Here is a 23,638-nt window from a genome sequence, read left to right as displayed (position 1 = left end):
GATTTGAGACGAATCACCATTTTCTTTTGACGTGTATAAACAATAAGGAAAACAAAAACTACCTAGTAGTAACATGATCTCTTTCCGAACATCACTGTCTGTCTTCCTTTTTTTTTTTTCCCGGTCAAGGAGAGAACATCACTAATTCTATTTATAATGAGTACAAGAATTGAAGACGCTGGGAAGAAAGTGAACTTTACCACTAATGATTTTACTTCTGTTAAGGTTGTGGGATGATGTTTGTTGTGTCAAAATTTGTCCAAAGGAGCTCAGCGCTTGCTTTGGTTGGTGTTAGTATTACCATTTCCCAACAGTACTTGATTGTCTATGGAAAGGCCAAAGATTTACGATTCGCTCAAGCATACTTTTCGAGAAATAGCCGGAGAATCCTGCTGGTGTTGCTGGTGGAGGAAAGTCTTCTTCAGGCATTGCAAACGGGCGAATCATCTTCTCCATTGTTTCTAATGTGAGATACGAACCTGTTCCCTGCAGCCTCTCCGGACCCATTATAGGCAGTGTGTGCTCCTGACGCAACGAAGTAGCCTCACAATCATTATTCTGCCAAGTATTTTAACACAACACATGTCAGTTACTGGATAAAATCAGTTCACATTGTAGTATTCAATGATCTTCCTCATGTATAACAAGTTATTGATCGGAGACTTGCTATCATATCAAGTACCAACAAATAGAAATAAGGAAATTGCAAGGAGCGGGATAAAATATTAAAGAAGCTTTTGGAATACTAGGATGTTAGTAGTTAAGGCCTTTTGAATAACACTACTCACTTCTTTTTGGTGACTAGACAAGAAAGAACCGAACCAAACAAGACTACTAATTTGATAGGAAGCTCTAGGAAAAAGATATCCATAAGGATCTTGAGCTTAATGGACATTGATTGAACCAGATTCCAGTACTACTTGTCCAAACATAGTAAAGAGTAATAGCAAGTGAGCAGCTCTAGTTTTCTTGTGCGAAATATACTTAATTTGATATGACTACCTCCAAGGGGGATAAATCAGCACCACGGCTGAAGGTCAGCTCTATGCGGTACCTTTTTGGATCTTCTAATGCCACCTGTGGTTTAAAAGTCAAGGTTCAGTAAATACATAGATAAATATGTAAATTATGCATGCATTAACTCCAGTGATCCAGTTGTAATTGTCAAATTATTATTACTGCTAATGCTGAAATTATTGTATCTTTTAATTGGATAACTAGTAAAGTCATGTTTGGCAATATATTTGTTGCCTTTAACATCTCATGTGCATTGGGCGATTTCATATAATTATTCTAGATAACTCATTTGCAGTCAGCTGGGTTCCAGAGTGAACCATCATGTACATAGTTTAGTGGAACACTTAATCTAATGCCCAGCAAGTAAAACAGAAACAGATTAGAAATGCTAAACACAAACGGCCAAGATGATCTACCTCTGTGTTTTCAAACATTCTCAGAACAATCTGACTCATATAATCAAGCTCCCTTGTTTCACTTAGCCGCACTAGAGCATTATGGCAGACAAGAGACTCTTCTCCTTGAAGAGATTCATCCAAATTACAAAACCGAAGTACATTCATAAGTGAATGGATATGTGATTCCTGTCAACAATAAAGGCACAAGAAAGAGTACGGAAATTATTTGGGAGCAATTTTTGTGCAAATGGGCACATCATTTCTTATTAGTCCGTTTGGATGCATATTAGTATTTTGTAGGTCTACTTCTGCTTGAAATTTCAATACAATATGACAATTAAAACCAATTTCTATATAGAAGCTGTGTTATATTTGTTCTGTAAAAGTAGTGAACAACATTCGGTACATCAATACATATATACAACATACTATGAACCAAATACCTTCATTACAATGGATGTATAAAACAAGGGCTTCATATGAAACAAGATTAAGAATAATGGAAACAACAAAATTTTATAACAGTAAACTATCTATGGTAAATTGATGTATATTGCGACCATATAATAAAGGAAGAAGAATTGCTAGATATACAAGTGAAAATATACAATTGCACAAGCCAAAGATGAATTCGCCAAAATCTTAAGCTTTAAGCCTTTGAGCTTAGAAGGTGACCCTAGTATTATTTTGTTATATATCAGGCATGCATCCTTGCACAGTCCTTTGAACTTTAAGCCTGTCCAATGCAAAAAGCCCATTTTATCTTGTACTTAAATTTTAATTTATTATGGGGATTTGGGCATTGAGGAACGATTATACATATACAGCAAGCTATTAGGTGGAAACCTAAAATTGATTGTAGATATACAACGAATGTGGTAAGGGCCAATTTTTTCTAGACAAAAGGTCACACTTATAAATCTTATTCGATATAATTGATCAGCGTATTCATCTCGATATATTTTTATAAGTAGAATTGAAGAAGTTCTAAATGCAATATAATTAAGCATATTGTTTACAAACATGATGAGATTTGGTATAAAATAATGACTGATTTTTGTTGATAACATGAAAAATGGCTTTACTTTTAACAAACTATCCTGGGCCAATATGATGAAAGTAATTTGGAATTTCAAAGGAGTTCTTGGTAAAATTTCAAAGAGTGGCTTTTGGGCTTTTGAATATATACATAATGAATTTAGATAACTAGTTAAGTTGTTATATTATTCCTGAACTGGAAACATATGTATCAAAGAATTTGATTATTGTGAGTGTGGTTGTTTTTGTTTTGCTCCACCCCCCCCCCCCCCGGGTTTCTACCCTTCTTGAAACCCCTCAAAGTAGAGAGGGAAGGGAGAAAATTTATCTTATGAGATTCCTGAACTGGAAACATATGTATCAAAGAATTTGATTATTGTGAGTGTGGTTGTTTTTGTTTTGCTCCTCCCCCCCCCCCCCCTCCCCCCGGTTTCTACCCTTCTTGAAACCCCTCAAAATAGAGAGGGAAGGGAGAAAATTTATCTTATGAGAGTTTTATGAGATGATAAACAACTCACTGATGTAAAGTATAGGCGTGTCCGCACGTGACGCTCAGGTGTCCTCACATTTGCATACCTGGCAGAAAATAAAACGATTAGAATACAGCATGAAAATGCACAAAATCATAGGAGGACCAGATATTAACTTTGGATCCAAACGATATTTGGTTTGTTCATCATCATCATCTTGATCTATGGGTGTTTCATTCATGGACAAAGTGTTGGAAGTGGTGGATCTTCGCGCTTCATCGTTCCTGTGATGAAGTTTTGACTTGGCCTCTGCATCTTCCTTTTCAGTTTTCATGCTTAATGTGTGATCATCTTGGTTTTTCTTTAGCTCAGCAACACTAATGGCTTCCTCTCGAGTGTTCCTCAGATCAATTAAAAGTTTTCCCAATAACCGACGAGCTATCTGGATGGAAACAGTAGGCATAAATATATCAACTACATCAAACCAAAGTAAAACTCATAAGAAGTCTTTAACAACTTCCAAAGTAAAATTCATAAGTCATTGGCTTTAGAAGCTGCCTATGAAGTTGTGATGTGAAGATCAGACAACGATTTATATTGCATCACATATTAATATCCTGTTCTTCACTAAAGAACAAAGCATATTAATGCTGATTTTTTTTCCTGTGCATCAGAAGATCCAAAGAAGGGCATCTGTTACTAGTCATGTATGGACTATAGTTGTAACAGAATGAGCAGGATTATCATTAAGAGGTTGATGTAAAAATTATCACTAATTGTAATAAAATAGAGTATACTTGTAAAAAAAAGGAGCAGAATTATCCTCTATAGTTCATTTTGAAGATAAATGTAGAGGACATAGATTGATATTTGTGGGTTGGACTTATACAACTCTTCTACTTGGCTTCTTCAAAAAATAAAAATAAAAAATAAAAATGCCTCTCGTACTTTGCTTTTATTTTCAGAATAAACAGAGAAACAAGATGAATAACATTAGACATTCCTTAAACCTAAATTTCCCTAGCAATGTAGCAAGAAAAATTAAAATAACCACTTAAAAATTTATGTGAAATATATAACCTGGGAGATTCCTTATACAAAAGTTTACCTTTGAACCAATTTTCAGCTTTTGCTCTGGATTAATTCCATATTCATTTGGAATTACACCATCAGCAAGTGCCTGCAAATAGATCAGTAGAGGAATTAGCAAAGCAAAGAGAGTTGAACTCATCAGCTGAAATTGATACACAAGCAATTCTCATAGCCTTTTCCTATTATATATGACCTGCTAGATAGATTACACCACCTTATTGCATCCTATTGTAAACCATGTTAATAAACAAGAAATTTGAATTTAAGGACAAAGGATGGATCATTACACATATATAGCATGTCAATCATGTGCTTACATCATATAAAATCCTACACTATTCTTTAAAATGCACCATACACTTTGGAGGAGCCAAATCTATCAATTTGCATAAAATACATCTATGTACCTGAGCAACTTTGAAAAGCTCATCCAGTCCTTCTAGATTAAGATGGGCATTGTGCAACAGATCATATCTGTAACACATAAGCCAACATTAACTTACTACCAGAGAAGTGTAATAATAACTACATACTTAAATGGAGCCTTCAATCTATTGTTGATGCTCATAATGCTGCATTCTGTCACTAGTCACTACTTATTTTTCCTGAGTTGGTTTACATTCTAACATCGGTTCAAGACAATACAAGAAATTCATTCAATTTTATTTGGATGTTGTCGGTGACTTTTGATAGAGCACAGAGGCATTGATTTACTAAGAATTGCTGTCATTAAACGTGAAAATCATATGCCTTGATTTGTGTTAGCTATTTTTACATCACTTTTGTCATATATACATATCCCAAATTAGTTCTCTAGTACAAATGATATCATCCAAGAACATGGAGGGTGAAAATGAAAGAAAAGATGGTTTGATACTATTATAGACATAAGGAACAGATTATACCCTAAGTTCCATTCATATGAAGAAATCTATAAACAAGCACCAAGGAAATGAAAGCCATGACAATAACCCTACTATTTATATTGATAAGAATTTTAGCAAACACTCATGATCTACGTCCACAATTGCAATGTTGCAAAATAATTGTAGAGTTGGACATGAGCCTATTTTTTGTCTGGATAAAAGGAAATACGGAGATAGATACTAAATTAGCATAAAAACATAAAATACGAGGGTACTCACTTGCATGAATCATAAACATCTGGAATCTGAGTAATATCAAAGCGCCTGTGCAAGTATAAACAATAATAAGTGGAGTTTATAACTAGCATACTCCTTCTTGCAAGAGGACATTTAAAAGTGTGGTTTATCCAATCCCACCTAACCATGTACTAACATGCAAGGTCAAATGCCATTGCTGTGAAGCATCTTACCCGGAAATTTAAACTATTAAATAAAGGCATCTAATAATTTATATCTACAGTATTAATGAAAGTAAACCAGAAATATTTCAGAGCATTTTAATTAATGAAGGGACAGTTACAAGTTCCACATAATATCTCTTTTTTTTCTTTCTTTTTTTCTCCCCTTTTTTTTTTTCAGTTGTACAACATTGCTACAAGAAATGAAAAAAGCATACTAGACTATTATAGATAAAAGGAGAAAAAAATTGATGAGATAATTTAATAGTGGATGCAATTAAGAGTATTTTCATCTATAGAAAACAGAAGATATATATAAAATCAAATGTGACATCTTTTGGTATGTATGTAAACAACATTTGAATGGCAATCCATGTTTAACAGTGAATTGCTAATATCAGAAATCAAAGACATATACATCTGAGAGACAAGAATAAATCGATAAGGAAAATGCTTACTCCTTGCGTTCATTATACAACTCCCTTTCAAGCTTGTTCCACCGAGCATACATCAGTAGAAACCCCTCACTTCCACAAGGTAATCCAGCAGCTATACGATCAACATCCATATTTGTCTTGCCAAGAGCCGTTGCTTGGTCATAAGGAGTGTTTACATCATATAATCTTCTTTCTGCAAGTTTCTTATCTTCATCTTTTGCAAGTAGTCTTACTTGTTCAGTAACTTTCCTAGTCAACTTCACCTGTTTGTTATATATGCAAGGGCAAAACATTAATAATCATTACCACTTAGCTATTTTTCTAGAGTAGTTTTTAATTGCATTTCCACAAGAATATTTTTACAAGGAAGAAATTCAAGCATTAACTTCTTCTGAGAACAAGATCCTTGATAAATAGATTATAAAAGTACCCAACTTATTTTTTCTCAATTAGAGGAAGGAACTGAATAAGTTTGAACAAAAATAAATAAATAAATAAATATTTCTCAAGAGGATAGTGGGTACTCTTGCTGCACGGACTGAACAATCATTTCTCTCAAGAGGAGACCATGTTGAAGGTCAGAGAAGGAGACAGACATAAGAATTCCATGGGTTTTGCTAAACAGCGGAGACCGGTTTATATACAATGAAAAGCAAATCTGTACATATTACATGATATGAACAATTAACTACTTTATCCTAATGGATCCTATGAGATTCAGAGATTGTAACTATTCCTACAATATCCTAACACATCCACAGATATTCTAACAATGTTAATTACCAAAAAACTACCAAACACTGTAACAGGATATATTGAGTAACTGAATTTCTGTTAGCTCTCATCCTACTTATAACAATTTTTCAGAGGAGGCTTGTGGGGAAAGTTGCATCAAGGGTAGAATAGTAGATTAGGTATTTGGCATATGAGTTAGTTATCCTAATCAAGCTGGCAGAGTTAGTTTCTCAAGTCATAACTCTCCTAATCTAGTTACAGAGTTTCCTAGCTCACTCTATTATCGCCCCTAAGGTCCTGCAAATCTCTCAAGTCATAACTTCGCTTTTGGAACTGCTTTGCTCAATAGGTCTGCAGGTTGCTGGTCAGTGGGAATGTGAGCACTAAAAGCTTCCCTTCCATTATCCTTTCTCTCACAAAGAATAGACTCAATTCCATGTGCTTGGTTCTATTGTGAAGGACTGGGTTGTCAGAGTAAACCACTACTCTAGATAAGCCTAAATAAGTTCAGCTGTAAGGTCTACCATGCTGCAATATTCTGCCTCAGTATTGGACCTTGCAACTGTGGTTTGCTTTCTATGAAGTATCTATATCCATCATCGAACAAGGGCTGGGACCCAAAGATCAGTGAAACAAGCTTTATAAGGGGTAAGCATAACAATGATGAAATGAAATAAAGAAAGCATGCTATAAGAATCAGATATCCTTAATTCAGAAGGTGCATTTCAGCCTCCCATCCAAATAACAAGAGAAAAGTTTATGCACCATGGCACTATTATATTTATAAAACCTTACCAACTTCGGAAGTAATTCTGATGCATTGGGTGGCAATCCAGCACCATCAACTGTCCAAGGAAATTCAGCTGATTCATCACTATCAGCTGTATTCGTACCCGAGGTAATAAGATCATACAACCGAGCCTACAAAAGTTTATTTAAGCCAATAAATAAAATAAAATGTCACCCTGTGAAACAAAACACTTTAGAAACCAAATATTAGTAGTTTAGAAATTTCTATTTGAAACCTGCAGAATGGTCCCTTGTTTATTAGTTACTTTACAAGTAAACTTACATGAGACAAAGATCCAATGTTGGTCAACAGTATAAATGAAAAATTCTGTGTTAGAAATTTTCTTAGTTGTGTGAGATTGGCAGCCACAAATGTCTAGATGTAGAAAGTGGAACATATAACTCAGCATAGAGATTACAAACCTTGGCTGCTTCCATTTCAATACTGGCATTTTCAAGCCCATCCAACATGGAGGAGTCCTTGCTAACAAGTGAAACCTGTAATAAAAATTACCATTTCAGGGAAACATAGCAACACAAAAACCACAGCACATTTTCTTCAAGGGGGAAAAACACAAACCAGGATTGGTGTTAGTTGCCCTTCTAGGTCAAGAAGACCTTTGGCAAATGCAGCGGCAGACATCTGTTTAAAGAAGCCATGTAAAAAATGACTCATGATGGCAAAGGACCCATCAGGAAAATTAGAAAGTAAGTCTAGACATCAAATACAAAGAAATAACTAAAAGATGCAAGATATGGTTGGGTGGCGTGGTGAGTGCAACATATGGCATACCTGGACACGACCCTCATCAGAGCTGTAAATCTTAAGATCATGACGGTATGTACTATGAAGGCGAAGCAATCCCGTACCTTCACCTGCAATTTGAAACCAAAAAATGATTTTCCTTCATTATACATAGTAGAAACCACTGTAAAGTCAACAATGAATGAGATAAAAATGCAAGACCATGTATGAAATTAATATTACATTGACTAAAATAAGATGAGCATAAATACCATAATTTTTCATTACAAACATATTATGTTGGTATTGGTCTTAAGCAAGTGTGCACATACCACACAACCTATTCCGAAATTTGGAAAACTGAATGATAAGGACCCTTTGCAGAATTCACATGTACCATACCATAATCAAGCAACTTTTGACTAGGTAGAATCAGCTATAAAGATCAAATAATGCTAATGGACTAAATATGATCATTTCCAAGACCATCAGCATACTCCTGACCATTTGGGATCGGATTTAATTATATAAATTCGTGAAGCTTTGTATTTTACTTATGGAAAAGTTATGGATATGTTTAAATGAGTATGTTCTCTCTTTCACCATCATTGCCATCATAGCCGCCATCAACATGGCAGCCGCCACCATCATCATATGTACACACATATGGAGGGATTGATTGATACTAGCATAAGATTGCAAATGTCAAGTCTTGCAAACTTGATGCTTTAAACATCTAGTATTGGGCATGAGGGAGATAATTTTAATTCCCACATTGCTTAACGGTAAAGCCAAGGTAGTATTTATAAACACCTGATCAATTCTATCCTGTTCAACTGACTTTCGAGGTTAGTTAGATCTATGATGCTATAAGGATGACACAATTTCATGGGCTTGATGTGTGGACAATACAATACTCTCTCTTGGATGATGGGAACAACTAGCGTTGAATATTACACCACTCAGTCATAAAGACTATGATACCATGACATGAACTGTCTTTTTTTATTTTTTTTTTAAGTGAGTAGAGGCCTAAAAATGGTTCCAAGTAACACTAACAAGTACAATCGGTTTGTCAGAATAGAAGTTCTAAAGTGCTCTAAAAAAAATTAGTGCTGTTAAAGGAATGTTTTAGTATTCTTCTAAAAAAAATTAGTGCTGTTAAAGGAATGTTTTAGTATTCTTTTTCTAATTTTTTAAACTGAGTTAGAGGCTTAAAAAATGTTTCTTAGTTCCCAAGTACAATTGGTTAGTCACAATAGAATTCTAAAATGCTCTAAGAAAAAGTCAGCGCTGTTAAAGGAATGTTTTATTATGCTTTTTTTCTAATATTTTCAACTGAGTTAGAGGCTTAAAAATGGTTCTAAGTTAACAAGTACAATCAGTTAGCCACAATAGAAGTTCTAAAGTGCTTTAAGAAAAAATCAGCGCTGTTAAAGGCATGTGTTTATTATACTTACATGTTTTCCGATGGAAAAAGAAATTTTATTACGCTTACATGTTAAATGTATGACAAACAGAATTATAAAGCAGGGGTTTTGAAAGATGCTTGTTTACAAAGCAAAAAATAATACTAACATGTAGAGAATAAAGACAAGTTGTCTTAGAAAAACCAATTCACAAAATTAGCAAAGCTAATCTGTGCAGTTGCTTCTGACCAAGAGTTCGCTATAACAGGAGAAAGACATTGCTGACTAGCAGAATATAAAGCTGGAGGACTGAATTGTTGTCACTAGTTATTTTCTATATGGACCATAGAAGGGGGGTTATATTCTCAAATGGGACGATGAAGTGATTTGCAAAAATATTGGGTGTACCTGCAAATCGTGATTCGTGATATTGTTTCCTGGAAAACCACTATTTGTGATATCTGATTTAGGAAAATCACTAATAACTGACATGCAAACATTGATGCACATATATTTCTTGACATGTTTCTGAGAAATTGCTATTATTGATTTCTTGCCTCCCAAAGTCGATTTTTCCCATCCTATATTTATCAAAAATCCAACATTTCATTTTACGGAAATATGCCAGGGCCCATATTCGAAATGTTGAGCTGAATTTTGTAATATTTAGTTAAGAAAAAGATATTTGAATTTTACCTGGATACATTTTGTTTCGGAAATATCTTCCAAGTTCTTCAGCCTGTAACAAAGTAATTAAATAAATTACAGAACTGGGAAACTAAGATTATAACTGAAAACTTATTGCTTATTAGTCAAAAAAAAAAAAAAAGCTGAAAACTTATTTTTCACAACAAAAGTAGTTATTCAAATTCTAAGACTAAGTAAAAGCATTTCTTTATTTTGTATGTCTATAAAGCAGAACCTGCTTTCTGCCAGCATGTGTAAGAACACCACCATATTTTAGAACCATAAGAGCTTCCGTGGGTCGTTCTTCAACTTCACCATTGCTGTTTGTCACTTTGACCCATTTTAGTGGCTTTAATTGAACCTTCCTATATATGCCAGAGAAATGTCCTCCCTGATAATGTTAAGAAAGGGAAAAGGAATAAAATTTTAAAAACCCAAAAGCGCGTGAAATGAAATAATATTTAATTGAGAAAAGCATTGCTGCCCTTTAACTTGGGGGTTTTATAGTTGTCTTTTTTTCTTTTTCCCTTTTTTCCTATATGCAAAATGCTTTGGCATGTCATAGCTAATTGACAATATCTTGTGTTATACACAACAGTTAACTTCATTAACTGTTGCATTAACTGTTGGAAGATGGATCTTTAGTCTGCCTTATTTTTGCCTAATCTTTAGCCCATTGGAGTTTCGGCTTCAGCCATTTTTTTTTTCCCTTTGGGTGTCTAGCAATGAAGTTTCATTCCATTCACATTAATCAATATTACAAAAAAGGTTCCTCCCTCTGAAGTTTGTGTATTCCACACCAAATGGGCCTGCAGACTGCAGTATCCAATAGAACATATGGGAATGAAATTTCATTTAGCATCTACGATTGAAGTAAAAGTGTGACACAGAAGTTAATGGAGAGAAGTTGGTAAACATAATTTATGTTTCACAGATTCAAATCTCACTTTTCAATAACTAGTTCATTCATAACACAAAGCATACTCATTAGTATAATAGGAGAAACGCTGTCAAGAAAATTAGTAACCTCCTCAAGGACTGCTTTAACTTGGCGAAGTTTTTCAGCATGCTCAACCTCTTCAGCATCACTGTCACTTTCTCGATCTGGTCTAAATATCATAAAACAACATTATACCTCCATTTGGTGACTAAAGCTCGTCGTCTAGATATATTTAAAGCATTTTACCCACAAACAACAGGGATCGGCTTCCTTCATGAGTTTTTTTTAACCGAAATTCATTTTATTTTTCCTCCTTTTCGATTGTTATGCCAACTCGAAAGATTTTGAATTAATTGATTTAGAGAAAATCATTTTCAACATTATTACATATGCTACACATTGTACAAAATGAATCACATAATTTTAGGTAACTATCTAAACTAATCTAATAAAGTCCAATAACAACAGATATCATAACATTATAGACAAAAAAAAAGAGGGTCCATATACTAACTACAAAAAAAAATAAAGGGTCCATATACTAACTGTCTTAGGAATTGTATGGTACGTGTCCTAGGACACTCGGGGACAGAGACACAAAGACAATACAGTTGTATCTCTGTATTGCATTTGGTTATAGTAGACAGAACCCAAACCACTCCTCCATTCCATTCCCACTACCTTCAAACCCTTCACTCTTAGATCCTACCTTTTTAATCTCATCACTTCCATCTCCAATGCTCCCTTCAAAAATGTAAAAGAGAAAAAGGGAGAGGCGGAGGAGAGAGAGAGAGTGAAAGAAGGAGAGGTGGAGGAAGAGGAGTAGGAGTAGGAGGAAGTCGAGAGGTGGAGGAAGGGTAAAGTGACAGAAGGTAGAGGAAAAGGTAAAGTGACAAAGTAGAGGCAAGGGAAGGATGTAGTGAAGAGAAAGTGACATAGAGAAAGGATAAATTTCAGAATTATGAAGAAAGAGTGAGGACATGTTGGTCCAACACATTTTATTTAGTGCCTTTTTCCCTGTCTCTCCTGCTCCTTCCCCACCCCGGGGACACAAAATTTGTGTTCCTTCTATCCTGGGACACAAATGTTTGTCCTTCTGTGTCTGTCCCAAAAGCAAACAAGTTTTGTCCCTCTGTGTCTCTGTCCCCAGTGTCCTAGGACACAAACCAAACACACCCTTACTTTTCCTTTTCTCTTCCCACCAGAGCTTACAAGTGTCTATATTAGCTTCATGTGAAAAGGGAAAAAGAGAAGTTGGAGACACAATTGTTATTGTTCAAAGCAAAGTAAGGATTGATAAACATAGAAAGAAGTTTTGAGAATATAGTAGATGGATCATGAGCATGAAACTGTAGAGAAGCCAATAAGATCAACATTGAAGTCTTTGTAGGTTAAATACCTAGTGCGAGGGACCAGCATTCGTGTGGCATCTAACAGCTCTTGCAGCTGAATAGCACTTTTAAGCTTTGCCTGTTAACATAAGATTATTTGATCATGTATGGCAGGTCATGAGTTCATGCGCTCAAATAAAACCAAAAGAATGTCACTAAAGTACTACAAAATAGCATTACCTCAGATCTAGGTCGGCCTCCATTGTATTTTATCATTATGTTCAACAGGCTTTCTTCAGTAACCTTTAACTTCACCTTCTGTTTAGGAGTTCTATCACCACTGCCAAAGGTTAAGAATATTTATATGTAGAAGATATCATGTTTAAGGAATCAAAGAAAAAGTAGAATAGAACATACTGGCGAATAACAGCAATTACGCAACGTAATTCTTCCGCGAGTCCAAAAGTGCCATTAATACCACTACCCTGACGAGTTAGTGACTCACAAGGAAGGAGTACTTCACTTACTTTCCATGGTAACGTTGGTGGAATGACAGAAGAAAGATGAGGTGCTTTTACATCTAATAACATCTTCCGCAGTACACAGGCAGCATCATCGTAATACCTTGAGAAGCATCAAGGAAAAATGAACAATTTTTACCAAGAAACAAACATAGAGAAACAATGTATCATAAAGAAAAGATAATATAGATTGTGAAACAATGAGAAAAGTTGTCATAATGCATGCAGTGCCTTTTTTTTTTAAGATTTTTCTCCCTTCTATTTTACAATATGACAACCTGTACAAGATTTTCAAATTTCTAATGCTTGTTACAGCACATATTGAAAATGGGATTCTTTAAGTAATTTTCATCACTATGTACTGACTACATACTGCCAATTGGAAGAACCACAGAATATACAGCTACAGAAGTTACTTGTGTGAGTTTTTAACAAAGCTCCAGCCATTCACATCGCAAACATAAGAACGTCCATTGCTTCTCAAAAGATCAAACCCACAAACCTGCACGCAAACGGGAATATTTATGGAAGGAACACAGAGGAAAAGAAACTTGCATGTTATCTTGCTACAGAAAGAAACACCCATTTCAACTCTCATTGTTGAATTTTTTTTTATCAATTCTACATTATAGAAACATACCGATTGTCTGAATGCAATGCAAACCTCTCGAGCCATTTCCTTCTCAGCAGGAGTCAGTAACACTGGATACCTAACCTGCCAAATAAGAAAAAAAAGATACGTCGCATTACAAAGTAGTATATTTTGTCTACAAACCTACCTAATATCTGTAATGAAGGCAACCATTGCATGTTCACATTATCAAAGAACAAACACTAGCATTTACATAATGGCAACCAGAAAAAGGCCAATACCAAATAGAGGGCTATTACAGATAAGAAATTCTCTAAACCAAGGTTTTATCATTGCTTGCTTTTTTGAGGAAGTTGAAGGTCTAAAATAAAAATTACATCCTCTTTCTTTGTAGTTTAAAATGGGGATATTCACTCTCGGAATGTGAGAAATGAAGGAAAATGAATGTGGATAAGAGGATTCAACAGAGGTTACTGCCTCTTCACTCTCATCCAACTTCTTTGGGTATTGATTTAAATTATTTTTCCTCAAAATCCAGTCCCTTGGCTCACACACACAACCTTGTCCTCAACTTTGAAACCCATGATGGTGTGGAGATGGCTCCCCTCAATATTCCTTTGAAATTATTCCACCTGTCACAGCAACTCATACGCCAAATTGTCCATTTTTATGATATTTGTGGCCCCACTAGTTCAAAAGCTTGTGACAAGATACCTCTTCCTCCTTATTTCTTGTTGCTCCTTGAATTCCATGCTTCTTATATGTATCCAGATCTTCTGGATTGAGAGCTTCAATACTAATTGAAAGAACTAGCTCAAAATATTTAAGAGATCCCTCCCTCTTCTAGTGTTTCATTTGGGAAACCACACTTGCACCACGTTTTGGTACACCTTAAGATATACACCTTCCATTTTTAGAAAATAGTGCACATTTATTATATTTGATTCTCCTCATCATATTCACTTTTATATATATAAATGAGAGGTATACATAAAAGGTGTATCGAAAAAGTGGTTCAAATAACACAATTTGTTTCATTTTATCTCAACTAATGCCTCTCTCTTCTCATAACACCCTCTTTTATACATTTTCTGGATATTAAGTAACTGTGATTCCTAATTTCTTAAGACCATTAATTATACACCTAATTCCTTTTATTGTAGAAAGGGTACATCTAATTCGATTACTGGCTACATGATTGGAGGCACCTGAATCAATTATCAAAGAATTTGGATTATAAATAGAATGAGATTCAAATTATAAGTTGTCCATGAGAGAAATCGAGGTGATATGGATCTGAGTTTTCTTGGCTGCTTCTTATTAAAGATACTCCTAAAACTAAACACATGATAAGACCATTGACAGACTTAGACAAAAGACTCTTGCAACAAAAAGCAATAAACTACAAAGGTAGGATTTGAATCACTGGCCACTTGAAAAAGAACCAGGCAGCAGCTAAAAGAGGTTTGGTAAGTGGCACATGAGCTAAACATGTTGACAAGATATTCTAGCAAAAAAGCATCAATGATGACAACTCAAACAATGGCACTTGAAACATTAGCGGATCTGGACAGTCTAAACAAGGTTCTAGCTCACTTGGACAAATGAGGGAGTTAGGACTAGGAACCTAACGTAACAGGAGCAGCTGCTTGTTGCGCTAGATGAATCTGAACCCTACCTCAAACATCAATTCAATGCAGAATAGAGTGTAAATTGTGGTGAATCAATTACGGAGAAAACTCCCAGGATTTGAAACTCATACATTGATTGTGTAATTACAACCTCCAACAGAAGAAGGAAGCAATACTATGATAAAATAAGAGAAGATTCCTAAATGATTTTTACATTTTTCTAATTGATATCATAAATTTAGAAAACAATTTGAAATTTCTTCAAATCTCAATCTCCAACATAATCTTAGATAAAATAAATCAAATGAACCATAATATAGTTCTGCTAAGAAAATGGCAAACGTCATAAACTACAAATTATTCATTCTGTTGGCAATCATGGGAGAGATATCAAGCACGGTTTTTATTCACTTCATGGTAAGCATATTTATAATACACACAAATAGAAGCTTTAAAGTTGCCAAATTTTAAACAAAAGGTTTTGACTTTAGAGTTTAGACTGTAAATGATATGATGACAAGCCAAGAAGACAAAAGTCTACCCTTAGATGGAAAAAGAAGAGAATGTACTATTTTGCACACTACTCACTTCCTTCCCGTCAGGATTTCTCATAACAACACCATCAACAACGGGGGACTTCCTTGCCTCAGCATGAGCATATTCAGGACCTACTGTATAAACCTACAATTATTTTGTTAAAATTCTCATATACCACTTTAATATGTTGGAAGATATGAAGAAAGTTGTAATTATCAGAAACAATCCAAATATATTTAAAGTTATGTATTTCTTGTTCTTTCCAAGGTAAAAAAAAAAAGCAGCACAATCTCAAAACTGCCAAACCTTAACATCTGTCCCTCCAGTTGGCATGAATTCCTCATAAATATATGAGCCTTCACGCCTCACTCTTCTCACCTCCGGATGGAACTCGCTGGACCTGTTGCCAACCTAAGATCATGTAATACCCAAAACAGAGACCAAGTTGTTCATTATATTTCAATCAAACAACTCAAAAAAGAAAGGGAAATCAGAAGCTGTGAAAAACTTGTTGAAGAATCAACTTACTCGAAGACCAAACAGTTATAATGCCAAAATGTGTTTTGGACTTTTTATAGCAAAGCACTACATGCTTTCTTAAGAATTAGTGCAATAAAATCAAGCAGGATACCACATGAAAATTCCAAGCAAGTTATCTTACCCTCCTTATAATAGACTAAGTTAATGCATATTACATTGATTGAACTAATTTTCTTTTGTTATCTATGTACATAACTAAACAAAAAAAGGCCAGTCACATAATTTCCAGAGAGACCGGCATAATGGAATTTCCTAGAGACTAAAGTTACTAAGTTACACCGTCACAAATTAGGGAGAATCAAGTGTCAGCCAAAAGCTTACCTTCCTAAATAATTCCTTCATACCTCCACCTGCTGAACTGGGATAGTATATCATTATATGGTGGTTATCAGCTTCACAAAGGCATAAAAAACAGCTATTACCACATTGAAGAAAATACATCAGCAAGTGCGTATAGGTAGAGAGAAAGAGTGTCTATACCATTGATAAGAATTATAAGATCAAGATTATAACATAATGTCATGTGACTATTTTAAGTAGTTATATGGGTTTCATATATTTTCTATATTGACTGTACATGTAAAAAGTAAAACGAATCATGTGAGAGGAGTATATTTTTGAGAAAAATGCGGAACATATCACAAGAGATGGATCATGTATATACCTAACAAGAACCAATAGTGGACTTCCTTTAAGGTAGAGGAGCTAACTCCCATTTACCCACTGCTCAAGAGCCAATATCTCATCAATCATGGATTATCTTAGTTTATATCACTATCTAGTATCAACTGACATTTTGAAAATACTATCCTAAACCAAGAACTACTATGAAGACCTAGCAAGAAAGGAATCCATCCACAAAACAACCAAGAAACCGCCAACATGCTAGAAGTTGGAGATACTTACATTCTCTGTTGGTGTGTCACATTCTCACACCACCCTTCGAAAGAGGGTTTTCACCAGGATCAGCCCCATTCAGGCCTTTACTGTTTTTAAAATTATCCGAATAACTGTCTAATTCATCATTGTTTTCAAGCCCCTGTTCTGCAATATTTTTGTTTTAGTTTCTTTCTATAAGTTTAGCAAGGCGTATGTGTGTGTGAAATGCTTTCCACAATAGTGGAGTATCTTATGTGAATCCCATGCATTGAACGTTACCCTATTTTTGTGGTTTTCCCACAACCACGTTATATATCTCCTGATTCATATGCATTCTCTGTAAACCCCCACAATAACTTTAAAAAATAAGTGGAAAGGACAACCTTGCCTCGTCAACTTCAAAAAATCTTCGGTTTAGTAGTCAAAGAATTTCAGATCATCTAAATAATTGTGGATAGAACTCCTAATGGGACTAAAGCCCTGTAGGAGAAACCATCAGTTGTGTTACTGTGACAATATGTTGAATCAACAACTTTGGTGAATCACAAAGCTTCTAAACCTGCCATTCTTTCTAGAAAAAAGTCAAGTCAGTTTGCACATTATAATCAATGGTTGAATGATTTAGTGTAAAAAAATACAGTCTGGTACAAAAGCATCCCGCGTTATCACAGGGTCCGGAGCAGGGCCGCACCCAAAGGGTGTAATGCAGGCAGTTTGACTTAATAATTGCATAAGTGGCTGATTTCTAGGCTTGAACCTGTGATCTTGAGGTCACACAAAGACAGCTTAACCACTGCTCCAAGGCTCCCCTTTGATCGTTTAATTAGAGTCGGCCCCCAAATTCGCCATGCTAGAACAATTTGATCATGATATGACTACCTCTTTTACTAAGGCCAACTCTATTGTTGAGGAGGGAAAAATTTTTCTGTAAGCTAGTACACTCAGGTATAGTTGCAAAATTGGTTGATACTATGTGCTACCAGTTCCTCATGCCATGTGTCCACATTAGCTCCTAAGAAATTCCTTGAATAGAGAATTTAGTTACTTGATTACTTTGAGCTCCTTCACTCCCAATAGACGACAATATAATTCAACCAGTCGAAACTTATATGGTGTACTTAGGAAATTGTAGCAAACTTTGAGATTGGGAAAAATATGGAGCTTGAGGCAGATGTCGAGGTTGTCTCTAGTGTACTTATTGCAAAAGAATATAGCATAGTTAAGAACCTGGCCATTCACTTAATGGGTTTCCTACAATGTCTGTTAATATTTCTCAGTCCAAAAAAAAACTAAAATCAAGATTTCAGTGGCAATTTATTTGAAGTATCTATAATTGAAGGCAAAACAAACTCCTAGCAGTACCATAGTCTTGGCAACTCAACAATTACATGTATCATTATAGTTTCTGGATTATTGATTATGGTGTCTCTAATTATGTTGCCAGTATCTTTTCATAGATCCCCTCATTCCATTACATTAACTAATAATTCTAAGATTGTTGAAAGCGACTGGCCTTGTATCTCAATCACGATCTATGACTCCAGAATCAGTTTTCATTTATTCCTCCTTTTGAATCCAATCTCATAGTCATATTAATCAAAATCCAATTATTAACATCCAATGCTAATTCTTTGGACATACAGGATCATGGTTGAAGCAGGAAATAAATTGCCTGGCCTTTATTTCCTTAGACATCTCCTTCTGTGGTTTGCACTATTTTTCAATCTCCTAGTCTTCTTCACTTACAGTTGGGACATCCAGGTTTGTCAGAACCTCAACACATAAGATTCTTAGTCTTGTTAAAATAAAGCAATTGAACTTTTAATCATGACAAAAGCATATGCCAGCATCTTTTGAAGTTAATAATAAAATGTCTCCTTTTTCTGTTGCTCATTGCTATATATGAGGACCGAGTTGTGGGTATACTTCATGATAAAGTGTTTTTTTCACCATAATATCTAAGCATTCACAGGTACTTCAAATGAACGGATGTTAACTATTTTGGTATCTGCCTCATTTTACTCTCAAATTCAAATCAATTCAGTCATAAGTGATAGTGTACACACACACACACACACACAGAAGGGGGGGGGGGGAAGAAAAAAAAAAAAAACCTTACCATCAATAGGCTTCTCCACAAATGGCTTCCAAAAACGCACACCATGAACCTCAACAAAATCTTCTTCCTCAACAAAGTAATCCAGCTGTTCGTGTGGACTTTCCCTAATTACAAGGGCATATCTTGGAACAGGGATTCCAAACATTTCCAGACGCTTGACACAAAATAGAATATTAAAAACTGTCTAATTAGCAAACAACATATAGCGGTTTGGCTGTAATATACACAGATAATACTTTCACTGTGTTTACATGAAGTGGGGAGGGGCAGTGTAGGCAGAATAACAAACAGACCAGTCCAAGACACAAACAACACATAGTTTTCAGATTAATGCGTACAGCCATACATGTCAGACCTTAACTTGAAATCCAAGCCAGATTTTTTAAGAAAAACAAGGTTTACTACGTTGGCTATTATAACATTTTCTTATTTGGATATGTAAATAATCAAACAACTAAAATATCTGTGCAGTTAACTAAGTTGGGTTGATCGAGCAGTTAGCTCATTCGTCCACTTAAGTAAGCGCGGGACTTTGAATCCTGCCTTGTGTATGTAGCAACCCGTTGGCTAGTGGCTAACCCTTAATGGAACTCCGATCCACGGATTAGTCCTTGGCCTGCCGAGTTGGGGGATACTATGGAAAACCAAATATATATATATATATATCTTTGTGTGTGTGTGTGTGTACACTGATGGTCCATTTTCCCTATATTTTTATGAGGACAAGACTTAGAGGTACACAGCACGTTACAGAGCACTACAAAAATCTTCATTTATATCATTTTTTGGAGATGTGCAATAATTAATATTTTTCTTTTCAAAGAAATTGATTAAACTTACTTCATATACTTTCCTTCGGTCATGAAGAAGGTGTTGGGGCTCCAGTTCGTTTACTAGAAAGGGTCTGGATCACGATGCAAGAGTAGGTTAAGATATATATATCACGATGCAAGAGTAGGTTAAGATTTAAAGTTGCATCCTTAGCCTAGAAAATCAAAATTGCTACCACATCAAATAACAAAAAACATCCTGAGAATATTCACACATGATAGGTCATTATATGTAATCAGCAAAAAGTAGCTTACTACTTCTATTTTACTACATGAAATTCTATAAGTCATCTTTGCACAATTTCAGCATTTACATTGATATTAGATATTCTATGAATTCACTGCTTATTTCTAATTTAAAATGCACGATTTTTCACCAATATTCAGTTTGACATCCCACAAAAAGTTGGAGAAATGCTTATTAGTGAAAAGATGGTATAATCTCCTCTTAGATGGTTTACTGGGAGAAGAAAGAGTATCCAGCCAGGAGAGTAGACCAGATGAGTGATAATCCAGTGGTTAGAAGCAAAAGAAGATCTAAAAAAACTATGAAGGTAGCTATAAGAAGAGATCTAAGCATAAATGAGTTTACTCCAAATAGAAGCTTTTGCACCCTATATAGCCAAACCCACCTAATGAGATAAGAATGTTGTTTGTTGTAGTTATTGTATTCAATTTCATATTCCATCTCCAAGTTAAAACATAACTCTCATTTGAGAACCAACCCATCATCCTTCATTGTATCTTCTCCTGATGTCCATAAATTTTTCTTTAATGGAAGAATAACACAATAATAGAAAAAATAAAGGAAAGTTCATGTGGGGAGACATCAATAAAATTGTCCTCAAACAAGAAAAATGAAAATGAACAAAATCAAAAGTAAAAAAAAAAAAAAATGCAGCAAAACAGTTCAAACTGTTAAAGATTCACATCAGTAATAAATTCATTCAAATACTCATGAATAGAGCACACAAGTAAATTAGATCTGAAAACAAAAAAGCACAAAAGTAAAGGTAAAGCTAAACTTATGTGGATGCCTTCGGCCTCAACCAACTACACCAGAATACAATTAAAAAAGTGATTGTCAAGAAGCTAGTGTACCAGTATGGTCATATTGCATACATCAGCAGCGTTTAATCCATAACATCTTTTAGTTGCGGAAACTAAAAGATGGATGGACTTACACTATATAGGAGGTGATGAATAAAAATTATATATGACACATCAAGTGAAGTTGATAGAGTGAAGTTGATAGATGAACAAACTTACTTCCTTAAAGCAGCATATGCTTCAGCCTTTTCGAGGGGATATCCAGAAGAATAGAATGCAATCAAACAATCACATATTGGCCAGCTGAAATATGAACATATTTAAACTTCAGTATTTTTAAGGCATGACCCTAAATTCTAAACACCCACAAGGTTGACAACAATAAAATAGTTCAGCTATAACTTGGATGTTTCCAAATTCCAAGTGTAAATACAATTCATGCTGTCGCAGCATAACCAGCTGAATCCTAAGCTTATGGTCGAAATGAGAGTTAAAATGTTTCAGTTGGCTCTCTAGAGCAACACTATTACATCATTCTCCACCCGTCTCAACTCTCGAGCACAAGAAATATCAGATACGTTGACAAACGATATGACAAACGTTTTCATATACGGCAGAAAAATAAATAAAAAATCTGTTGCTTGCCCCTCCCTTCCCCGGGGCCCAAAAGAAGGAAAAAAAAGGCCAAAAAAGAGAACATTTTCTCCATGTATAACTTTTCGTATGGATGGATGCAAGGCAACGGAACGTAACACAGTGGACAAAAAATTAAAAAGAAAAAATTCCTTTGATGCGTTGGAATAAAAGAAGGTACATGATTTGCATACGTGTAACTTACGGAAGTAAAGAAGAACAGCGAATACTATTTTAAATGTAAAAGTGCAAACAAATTTCCGTTCTAAGACACTCAGATTTACCATACCTCTCTATTGGTTCTTCAAGAATCACCTTGTCCCCGAAATGTATAACCTAAAATACAGAGAAAAAATCCAAAATAATGTAGAATAAAACTCCAAAAAAAGAGAATAGTGCTCAACTGATATTTTTAAATTTTCAGCCAATAAAATACGAACAAATATCGAAAACAATAACAAAAAGGTAACATAAGAAAAGGCGAAATTCAAAAGAAAACTAGAAAAGCATCACCTATTACACATTTTTTGTGCATTAAAAGAAATCAAACAATCCAAACTTTGCTGTTTCCAAATTGAATAACAAGCCAAAAATGAGAACTGGAAAACACGAACCTCGAATTCACCAAATGCGTGTAATCTATCAAAAATCTGCCCCATAGGTGCCGATAAAACCTGCAAATGCATGATCCGAAAATGAGAAATGGAAAACGGAGACACACCGCAGAAAATCTCGCACATTCTTCCGACGAGTCTCCGTTACAGAACATCGGGAAAAAAAATCCAAAACCAGAAGACGAAAATAGAAAAGTAACGGCGAAAAAGAGGGAACCTCGAAGCCACATTTCACCTTCTTTTCCATCACGCAGACGCCAACTGTGATCTTCTTCTCCGACTCCGCCATAGCTCACCGAAACAGAAATTCTTCTGCTCCTTCAACCTCACGCTCTTTGTGATTTCAGTATTTCACTCTTCTTCGCAATTTTTCTTTTCTCTTTTTTTTTTACTTATATTTTTTTTCAGTAGTTTACGGAGTCTGCTGCAAAGTTCAATGGCGCGAAGGAGAGCGTCGTAACTGAAAGCGCGCACGCATTTTGATGAGAGAGAAATGCACGCGCTCACGCGCTCGGGAGAGGGCGCGTGAGAGCGAAAAAGACGGAAACCGTTGAGCGCTGAAGTGCGACTCGGTTAAGTGGTGGAGAGGCAGCTCAATAACTGAGTTTTTTAAACCAAGGCTAAGCAATTTAGCTTATTCCTACTATTAGTTTATTAGTTTATTTAAATAAATTTAAATTTTATTTTAATATTAATTAATAATAATTTTTTAAAATAAAATTTTGATCTGTAATAAATTAACTTTTAACTTATCGAATAATAAAATATAAAAAAAGGGGGTAAAAGCATATTAAGAGAGAATGAGAACAACGCTTTGAAGTTTGAAGTGATTGAAATAGGAAGCTAGGATGCAGCTGATAGCTCTTATAAGAGCCACTAAATTAATATGATGATGTCATGTTGTAATGTTATGTATGTTAATTGTTGTTTAATTATTACAAATTTAAAATAAATCAAAAGAAAAGGAAAGTTTAATTTGTTGCACACTTGCATTGAAAGATATTCTGCCGCTTTCGTGTGTAATTTACCAGGTGCTTAGTCACAGCGAAAAAAGCTATAAAAATGCCTTTGGTCTTCATAGGATTAAGATAATTTTCTTAACTAAAACACCCAATTGATAATTATACATATTTTATATTTCATAAAAAGTTATTATATTGTTATAAATAGCTTGATTATTATACTATAATAGATTTAAGGTTTAATTATTCCGTAGGTCCTTATAATTTTATCAAATTTTTAAATAGGTTTTTATACTTTTTTTAATTAGATTTTTATAT

General features: G+C 34.8%; 1 protein-coding gene across 11 annotated transcripts; it reads right to left on the bottom strand.

The window, feature by feature from the left end:
* Window positions 1–2: 2 nt before the first annotated feature.
* Window positions 3–22,989, bottom strand: LOC107621444 (inositol hexakisphosphate and diphosphoinositol-pentakisphosphate kinase VIP2-like). Of its 11 annotated transcripts, none has more exons than XM_088484026.1 (30): window positions 22,576–22,989; window positions 22,359–22,418; window positions 22,034–22,080; window positions 21,331–21,414; window positions 20,072–20,135; window positions 19,232–19,385; window positions 16,555–16,625; window positions 16,000–16,104; window positions 15,745–15,837; window positions 13,574–13,648; window positions 13,350–13,435; window positions 12,830–13,036; window positions 12,653–12,752; window positions 12,481–12,551; window positions 11,169–11,250; window positions 10,377–10,532; window positions 10,151–10,193; window positions 8,094–8,176; window positions 7,881–7,943; window positions 7,724–7,798; window positions 7,307–7,432; window positions 5,798–6,039; window positions 5,161–5,205; window positions 4,423–4,489; window positions 4,032–4,103; window positions 3,100–3,365; window positions 2,972–3,029; window positions 1,434–1,601; window positions 1,003–1,077; window positions 3–558 (listed from the first exon to the last, which is right to left on the bottom strand). In XM_088484026.1, exons 1-30 carry the CDS (start codon window positions 22,645–22,647, stop codon window positions 298–300), a joined length of 3,171 nt encoding a protein of 1,056 aa, XP_088340152.1. In that variant the 5' UTR covers window positions 22,648–22,989; the 3' UTR covers window positions 3–297. The 11 variants fall into 11 exon arrangements, with proteins under 11 accessions (XP_088340152.1, XP_088340155.1, XP_088340171.1 ...); XM_088484029.1 differs by having other exon boundaries at window positions 22,594–22,982; XM_088484045.1 differs by lacking the exon at window positions 19,232–19,385 and having other exon boundaries at window positions 22,576–22,982.
* Between the last annotated feature and the right edge of the window lie 649 nt (window positions 22,990–23,638).

This window comes from Arachis ipaensis, chromosome B10 (assembly GCF_059453495.1).
Source record: "Arachis ipaensis isolate K30076 ecotype BB chromosome B10, ASM5945349v1, whole genome shotgun sequence".
NCBI classification, from domain to species: domain Eukaryota; kingdom Viridiplantae; phylum Streptophyta; class Magnoliopsida; order Fabales; family Fabaceae; genus Arachis; species Arachis ipaensis.
This window is presented reverse-complemented; position numbering and strand designations above follow the sequence as displayed.